We start from the raw sequence: 9,254 nt of genomic DNA, 5'->3' as shown, positions 1-9,254 counted from the left end.
AAACTTTGTCCACTGACAAACGTGATCAACTTTTTACTATTTCCACATAGTATACACATACTTTTTTGATACTTTCCTCCTCTCACATGTCCCAGAGAAACGCACCCTGCAGAGTGAAAGTGCCATGTTTAAGGAGCTAAGTGTGCGTCCGCCTCCCAGCTCTGGTATCAGTGTTCCCACGGCAACGCGTGTTCGATTACAGGCAGACTGTCAGGCGCTGGACTTTGGAAGGACAGGTGAGGGTGAGGCACAGTCTACTTCCTGGAGCACACAAAGCAGCAGCGATGGTGAGAGCGTTTTACAAATGTAAAATGTGTTTCTGTGTGATTGTGTTTCTGTGACGTCTTAAGAACTGAGACTGTCAGAGGGTGTAAACCTGCTTCTCTGTCCTCGTGTGATGCGGCTTTATAGCGAAATACAAAGAGAATAAAAAAGCAAAACAAAGAATGACATGATTTTGGGTATAAATTTGAGATATTTTAACATGTTCAGCAGGACATTCACGCCACATATGTTGAACTAGTTTCATAATGATGGACCTGTCCCATATTTTAGAATTAGAATTGTTTTTTTCTTAGGGAAATAAAGCTGTCACACATAAATCCTGAAGCCCAGAGTTTGTCCTGGAGCGGAAATGACAGACGAGCTCTTCTGGTTTGTGTGTAACCGTCTGATTTTTCATGTCACACACTTACAACATTAAAACGACATTCAAATCTTTTTTAGACTTTAAGTGGAGATAAACGCGCTACTATACATACTTGTTTTCATGCCCACACTTTTATTACTTGTGACATGTGAGAGGCATCAATGAAAAAGTGGGACATTCTGTAGATAAGTGTGACGAGGGACAGAGGCCTAAAAGGACCACAACCACAGAGGGACAAGTGGTCTCCGTGTGCTCCAGTTCCCCCTAAAACATGTGGGTATGATCTCCTCTGAGTCCAATACCCATAAATACCATAAATACTGTATATACACTGAGTATGTAGAACCAGAAGTGCCGTGCAGTTTTTACAGCTTTGTGTCCACTTTTCAGGCCAAGTTCTTCACTCCCGTTCAAATCAATGGTAAGTGTCAATGAACGTTTTATTTACTTAGCTTTTGTTGTTGTTGTGAACTATAATTTTGGATAATAATGTTCAAAATCCAATCATATTTTATACACATGAGGGCAGCTAATGAATATTGTTCAAATGCAGAGAGAATGAGTTAATGAGTCACAAATAGATTAAATATTTGTGAATTTACCTTTTGGATTCTGAGATTATGACATCATCACATTTTACAATTTGACAACCAACAGTTTCAGACTGAGCTGAGACAGGTCAGAAAAGGACTTTCTCTCTCACTCTCTCTTGGAGAAGTCAGACGTGTATTGTGGGAGTAGGTGGCGGTATATGCACCTTTTCAGTTGGCTGCCATTAAAGGTCCCATATCATGCTATTTTTCCCTGTTTGTAAATCCAGGGTATATTATATATTATAGGGTATAAGTGTATATTTGATAATAATAAGAGCGTGTGTGTCCCACCCACCCCGTGACGTAGTCTCAGCGAGAGCGTGTGTCCCCTGCCCACCCCGTGACGTAGTCTCAGAGAGCGTGTGTGTCCCCTTTATCGTGGGAATAGGAGGCCGGTCCCTGAGGTCCTCAGAGTCTGAGATGGTTCATATGGCACCAACATGCCCAATATGTACTTTGGTGCTTGGCCATGGAGAGACTTGTACACAAGCAGAGCTGCTTTAAAGTCTCTTCTCTGAGCCACAGGGGGCAGTGCAGAGACCTGAGAACAGGACTAATGTGATGGTACTTCCTGGTTCTAGTCAGGACCCGAGCAGCAGCGTTCTGGATGTACTGCAGCTGTTTTACAGCTCGTTTGGAGAGGCCAGTGAGCGGCCGTTACAGTAGTCTAATCTACTGGAGACAAACGCATGGATAAGTCTCTCCAAATCTGATTTGACACTATATTTTTGATTTTGGCAATGTTTTTAGATGGTAAAAAGATGCTGATGTTATTGGTTTGATATGGCTGTTCAAGTTCAAGTCTGAGTCCATTATTACTCCCAGATTTCTCTTAAACAGGTCCTCTCGTTTCTAGAATAGATAGAAGTTCTCAATGTAGTGTAGTCCTCTCGGGGAACACTCTTTGGACAGCCATGTGTTCAGCTGAAGAAGCCGGCTAAACTTGTTTATCCTCCTGTCGATGTTTGGAAGAGGTCCACTTATGAATGTTTTGATTTCCATTTTATCAAGCACGTCAAATAACTTCAAGAAGTCTTTTTTCAAAACTTCAGTCTGCTCCCGTCGTATATCCACTGCACCCACGTGCACAATCAGAAGGAGTGACGTTGTCTCACTCACTGTGGCGCTGAGAAAACAGTGTGTGTTGATCTTTACATGCGTCACGTGACTTATCGCGCCGTCTCCAATCAGCAAAGACTCTGTGACCTTGAGGAATGGCACTCCCACTGTCTGCTGCATTTTGGCCACGTCATGTATTACATTTTTCCTTCGTTAATTTAATTACGTCTCTGAAAATGGTAAAAATCTGTTTGTGAGCTGTATTTTAGGTGACTTTACGTTATCTTTGTATCGTTTAGGCTTTGCCCCAAGTTTGATCCAAGAAACAGCCTGGTCTTTCTGTTTTTTAGACAATTTTGGAAACGACACAGAGTCAGTGCGGTTTAGGTTGAAAGTAGCAGTTTTTCTTGTAAAAAGTGTGCTCTTCTTACCATCGGTTGACACAGGAATTGAATCGTGAAGAACTTTTTCAGATTCAAAAACAAATATCCGTGTTTTCAGCTCATTAATTTCTTGTGGATATTTCCGTTCACAGTCTTTCTCCCTTCTTCTCCCGGACATGTCGCTGGCGTCAGATATGTCGTTAAAACTGGAAAAAAATTCTTAAAATCCCTGGTTTACTTGAAAAAGTCATAAGCAAAAATGTTTGGTAGACAAAAACTGAGCAAAATAAATAAGGAAAGCAGCGATAGCAAGCTGGAGCGAGCAAGAAAGTGTCTGCACTCTACGGAAGCAGGAAGTCTGATGACCGTCTGATCGTCTGATGACTGTCTGATGACCGTCTGATCATGTGACTGTGTCTAACTGTCACATGTTGTGTCTATTCTATCTCAGAATTCAAAGAGTGCTTCTCTCTGTACGATAAGAAGCAGAAGGGTAAGATCGACGTGAAGGACCTGATCACCGTCATGCGCTGTCTGGGAACAAGCCCCACCCACGGAGAGATCGAGCGCCACCTGCAGGTCCATAAAATAGGTACAATATATATGCAGCAGTAAGTATATTCTGATCCAGCTGTATGATATCCTGTTATGTAATGTCTTGATTCAATTGGATTGTTTTTAAAAACAGAGCTGAATATTGGTTTGTACAGATTTTTGTATTAATTTCATGATCAGCACCAATTTTAATTTGTTTGGATGTACTTTTTCTAAACTACTTTAACTAGATAAATGAAAGATAGATGAGTTTATATCATACTGTGGAACCTTCCAGACAAAACCAGAACTATTTTATGAGAAAATCAGGTGAAGGACCCACAACTAGAAAATATAGTGCACCGTCAAAGATCAAACTGCCTCATTCCACCTGAGGAGCCAGAACAAGCGGCCCGGTTCGGCCCTCACCGGCCCTCACCGGGCCGAACCCATTGGCCCCCCATTTTCCAATTGCCCTTGGGTAGAAGAATGTCGCTCGACAAAGATGACTTCTTAAAGTGCACAAACCTAATGTTTCCCCTTCTGCCTCTGGCGTCTTAGATAAATCTGGAGCGGTGGACTTCTCGACGTTCCTGACCATGATGCACAGGCAGATGCAGCAGGAGGACCCCAAGGCCGAGATCCTGGAGGCCCTGAGGATGACGGACAAGCAGAAGAGAGGCTCCATCCAGGCCACGGAGCTGAGGGCCAAACTGACTACGCTGGGGGAGAAGCTCACGCACAAAGAAGGTAAGTTCACCTGGAGACGCCACGTGTGACGTTTGAACCAGTTAATCATTGTAAATGAACTAAAACACATGCAAATAATATGAATCCAATTTAAAGGACTCCACAGACTCACAGACTCACAGACTCACAGACTCACAGACTCACAGACTCACAGACTCAGACTCACAGACTCACAGACTCACAGACTCAGACTCACAGACTCACAGACTCACAGACTCAGACTCACAGACTCACAGACTCAGACTCACAGACTCACAGACTCAGACTCACAGACTCACAGACTCACAGACTCACAGACTCACAGACTCACAGACTCAGACTCACAGACTCAGACTCACAGACTCACAGACTCACAGACTCACAGACTCACAGACTCACAGACTCACAGACTCACAGACTCACAGACTCAGACTCACAGACTCACAGACTCAGACTCACAGACTCACAGACTCACAGACTCACAGACTCACAGACTCACAGACTCACAGACTCAGACTCAGACTCACAGACTCAGACTCAGACTCACAGACTCACAGACTCACAGACTCAGACTCACAGACTCAGACTCACAGACTCAGACTCACAGACTCAGACTCACAGACTCAGACTCACAGACTCACAGACTCACAGACTCACAGACTCAGACTCACAGACTCACAGACTCACAGACTCAGACTCAGACTCACAGACTCACAGACTCAGACTCACAGACTCAGACTCACAGACTCAGACTCACAGACTCACAGACTCAGACTCACAGACTCACAGACTCACAGACTCACAGACTCACAGACTCAGACTCACAGACTCACAGACTCAGACTCACAGACTCACAGACTCAGACTCACAGACTCACAGACTCACAGACTCACAGACTCAGACTCACAGACTCACAGACTCAGACTCACAGACTCACAGACTCACAGACTCACAGACTCAGACTCACAGACTCACAGACTCAGACTCACAGACTCACAGACTCACAGACTCACAGACTCACAGACTCACAGACTCACAGACTCAGACTCAGACTCACAGACTCAGACTCAGACTCACAGACTCACAGACTCACAGACTCAGACTCACAGACTCAGACTCACAGACTCAGACTCACAGACTCAGACTCACAGACTCAGACTCACAGACTCACAGACTCACAGACTCACAGACTCAGACTCACAGACTCACAGACTCACAGACTCAGACTCACAGACTCACAGACTCACAGACTCAGACTCACAGACTCAGACTCACAGACTCACAGACTCAGACTCACAGACTCACAGACTCACAGACTCAGACTCACAGACTCACAGACTCACAGACTCAGACTCACAGACTCACAGACTCACAGACTCAGACTCACAGACTCAGACTCACAGACTCGCAGACTCGCAGACTCGCAGACTCGCAGACTCCCCTCTGCTTGTTTCCACTGAAACGTTGTTCCTTTTGCTTTCATAATTCCATAGTCTGGCATAAAACATGTCCATCTCCATGGAATTATGTAGGTGACTTTCCACCTCCAGAAAATTACATCCTGTTCCTTTAATGAATTGATAAAAGAAGGTAATTATTGTACATATTAGTCACTATGTGCATTTGTTCTGTATCAGTTTGTTTGGTCTGAAAGGACTCTATAATGTAGGCTTTATATTGTGTTATTGTATTATATTATATTGAGACGAGCTGAACCAGAGTCACATGTAAAATAAGGGTTGGATTTAAAACCATAGGCATCCTCCTACTTCAACATTGGTTTTACTATTAGTTTTTTTTCTTAATTGATTTGATAAATGTAGTTTTAAATGTGATTAATAATGAAAATTATACTTCTTACCCTTTAAAACTTTTTAACCTTGGGCCAATCTCATATTAAATGTTTTGTATTTTACTGATTGTGCGGCCCTACTTTGGGCCCCTGCCCTTTAAGAATAGGAACTGTATTCAAAATAACGAAACAGTGGGAAACATTTACTCGAGTAGGTGTACTAGACCAGCCGTTACAGGAACAAAGAGAAAGTGTGCGTCTGCAGCAGGGGCGATTCTAGGGAGTGTGGGGGGCCCTAGGCAGAAATTCTTAGGGGGCCCTAAATCTTCGCGGTCAGTAAGCACAACCAGAAATAAACCATATATTAAGCGCACAGGCGGCTTTGCGGGGGCCCCCTAGTGGCCTGGGCCCCCAGGCAATTGCCTGGTATGCCTAATGGGATGCAGCGCCTCTGGTCTGCAGCGCCTCCTACTGTGAGTGAAGTGCTTGTGCTTGTGCTTTGCAGTGGACGAGCTGTTCAGAGAGGCCAAAATCAAAGCCAACGGCAGCGTCAACTACGTGGAGTTCACTCAGATGGTGACGCTGCCCCCTGTGGACTACTGAGGGCACTGCAAGAGGACACTGAACGCCCTGAGCACGCTACACACACTGAACACGCTGCACACGCTGAACACGCTGAACACACTGAGCACGCTGAACACACTGAACACTCTGAGCACGCTACACAAGCTGAGCATGCTGCACACGCTGAACACACTGCACACACTGCACACGCTGAACACACTGAACACTCTGAGCACGCTACACAAGCTGAGCACGCTGCACACGCTGAACACACTGCACACACTGCACACGCTGAACACACTGAACACTCTGAGCATGCTACACAAGCTGAGCACGCTGCACACGCTGAACACTCTGAGCACGCTACACAAGCTGAGCACGCTGCACACGCTGAACACACTGGACACGCTGAACAGGCTGGACACGCTGCACACGCTGGACACGCTGCACACGCTGGACACGCTGAACACACTGAACACTCTGAGCACGCTGCACAGGCTGAACATACTGGACACGCTGAACACGCTGGACATGCTGAACACGCTGCACATGCTGCACACGCTGGACACACTGCACACGCTGGACACGCTGCACACGCTGCCCAAAGCACAGAAGTGGACAAGGCTTCACCACTTACAACTGTCCATCTCACGTGAGCAGTTCTCATACAGCAAACAAGAATGTGAACTTAGAAACGCAGCAACGATTTCAAGCAATCTTAATGTATGCTCAAAACTTATATGTTCATTTACAAATAAATACATGTTGCTTATTCGTGAGTAAGTCTGTATAATTATTTGTTCTTATACAGTGAATTGTCCTTTTAAGAAACATTTTTGTTTTTTTTCTTCCTCCAAAATTCAACTCAACCGTGCTCAAAAATGTATTTTATAAAGTACACATAGTTTAAGAATGTATTTTTTAACAAAAAAACTCGAACATGTCCGACGATGTGACTAACACTTTTGTTTTAATTACATTTTACAATGAGTTAATTGAGTCAGAAACACCTTTACTTTAGACCTTAAACAAAAATAGAAGAAGTTTAATGCTGTGTCCTGCTTTGTATATTTCATCATTATATCATCATCATTTATGCTTCAGGGTTCAAGCTCGGGTCAAAAGAGAATAAAGTCTGGTGGTAATGCAACACTTGGATGCCAACCGCCATGAAACAACAACAACAACAATAAATCATTATTATAATATTACTTTTTTCAAATTCTACTTTTTAGAAAAACTTTGAACAAAAAGAAAATACAATTCTTAATGTTGAAAAAAGGATGGGGCAGAGTTATTACACTATAGACTTATTATTACGTGAAACGCTGGACTGACACTTACGTGTATTACGCGTTTGTTTATTAGCGCGACGGATCACATCGCATCTCTCGTAGATTTCTGTCTTCTTCTGAATCACCTCGAACTCGAAAGTCTTTTTCTGTCTTCATTTTGTCCCGTATTTTTGGGAACTATATTATGATAGATCAATGCGCTTAGACACGCGGAAACGTGCTTCTCTCGGGGGACGAGCTGCTGCAGGTGAGCGAGGCTCTGCGGGTGAGCGAGGCTCTGCAGGTGAGCGAGGCTCTGCAGGTGAACGAGGCTCTGCAGGTGAGCGAGGCTCTGCAGGTGAGCGAGGCTCTGCAGGTGAGCGAGGCTCTGCGGGTGAGCGAGGCTCTGCAGGTGAACGAGGCTCTGCAGGTGAGCGGTAGGTGTGTTTTATGATTGACACGTGGCAGGACTAATGGACAGTCCACGCCACCAGGAAATGAGACTCAGATTTGGGCCAAAAAAAATCGTCCATTCAACCTTTAAATTAAAAATTATTTGTCACTTGCCTCAAATATTACATTTGAATAGTTTTCCTCATTTAAAGTAGGATATTGTTTGACAACTGAACCCTGTAAGAATATAATCTGTGTCTTATTTAAAACAAATGCCAACAAAACTTAGGTTATGTTTAATGAAAGCACAAATGAACTGTCATGTCTTGCGGCTGTAAGTCTGTAGGATTAGCGTTGCCATGGTGACACTTCCTCGCTTCACTCCTCATCGCCTTCATCACATCATAAAGTCTTTAAACAGTGATGAAAACTCATTTACCCAGGAGATGTTGAACTTTACATTTAAAAACACAAAACTGAATGGTCTTTATCAGGACAGAACTCACTCGCTCTGTTTTTAATGTAAGTCATTTCTTCCATAAAATGTCCTCCCCGTGTTACCTCCATAAAATGTCCTCCCCGTGTTACCTCCATAAAATGTCCTCCCCGTGTTACCTCCATAAAATGTCCTCCCCGTGTTACCGTGGGTCATCTCAGCGTCCAAACACATGAATGTTCTAGGTCGATAGGCAAATCTGAATTAGACCTAGTGAATGAATGTGAGAGTGAATGTTTGTCTGTGTCTCTGTGTTAACCCTGTGACGTGCCGGCCCCTGTCCAGGGTGGGCCCCGCCTAAGGCCCAAAGTCACTGGGACAGGCTCCAGTCACCCTATGAATGGAACAAGCGGTAGAAATGACTGAAGTCTGTTCTAGCCTCCAGCTCAAACACAAACTGCACTTCAGAATGAACAATGACTCTCTTACACCAGGTTCTGTTTGGTAGTTTTTATTTAGTAGTTTAAAGCACAGAAACACGTTCATATTCATTGCAGTATTTGAAGGCTATATACAGCATGTGTTTTTATGAAATGTCCTGTTTGCTACATATAATCACATAAAAGTACATATAGACGTTAAAAGTCGCCCACATCCAGGACATTAAGTCAACCTGAAACTATAGCTTCATGGTATGTATAGGAGATCGTTTACACGCTCTGGGATTGAGAACTGGAATTTGGATCTCGTCTCCACTCAATACAAAAACCTGACAAAATGAGGACGACTAAGATGAAATATTTGAGTGGGTGAAATGGGCTCAAACAGATGCAGGAGTCTGAAATCAA

The 9,254-nt window shown here is 43.9% G+C and overlaps 1 protein-coding gene across 2 annotated transcripts; it reads left to right on the top strand.

The window, feature by feature from the left end:
- Positions 1 to 266: 266 nt before the first annotated feature.
- On the top strand, positions 267 to 6,376 carry calml4a (calmodulin-like 4a). 2 transcript variants are annotated; one of them, XM_072465120.1, is made up of 5 exons: positions 267 to 287; positions 1,040 to 1,070; positions 3,136 to 3,276; positions 3,780 to 3,968; positions 6,245 to 6,376. In XM_072465120.1, the coding sequence occupies exons 1-5, from the start codon at positions 285 to 287 to the stop codon at positions 6,340 to 6,342; spliced, it is 462 nt and encodes a 153-aa protein (XP_072321221.1). In that variant the 5' UTR covers positions 267 to 284; the 3' UTR covers positions 6,343 to 6,376. The 2 variants fall into 2 exon arrangements, with proteins under 2 accessions (XP_072321221.1, XP_072321222.1); XM_072465121.1 differs by lacking the exon at positions 267 to 287 and having other exon boundaries at positions 1,053 to 1,070; positions 3,168 to 3,276.
- Positions 6,377 to 9,254: the final 2,878 nt, after the last annotated feature.

The sequence above is a fragment of the Eucyclogobius newberryi genome, unplaced genomic scaffold (assembly GCF_026437365.1).
Source record: "Eucyclogobius newberryi isolate DKJ021-1_F unplaced genomic scaffold, fEucNew1.0.hap1 SCAF_5, whole genome shotgun sequence".
NCBI classification, from domain to species: Eukaryota; Metazoa; Chordata; class Actinopteri; order Gobiiformes; family Gobiidae; genus Eucyclogobius; species Eucyclogobius newberryi.
Note: the sequence above shows the minus strand (reverse complement) of the source record. Positions and strands in the feature narration are given on the sequence as shown.

Coding starts and splice junctions, on each gene's coding strand:
- calml4a (XM_072465120.1), top strand. Junction 3,277..3,779: donor CCTGCAGGTCCATAAAATAG/GTACAATATATA, acceptor CTGGCGTCTTAG/ATAAATCTGGAGCGGTGGAC. Junction 3,969..6,244: donor GAAGCTCACGCACAAAGAAG/GTAAGTTCACCT, acceptor TGTGCTTTGCAG/TGGACGAGCTGTTCAGAGAG.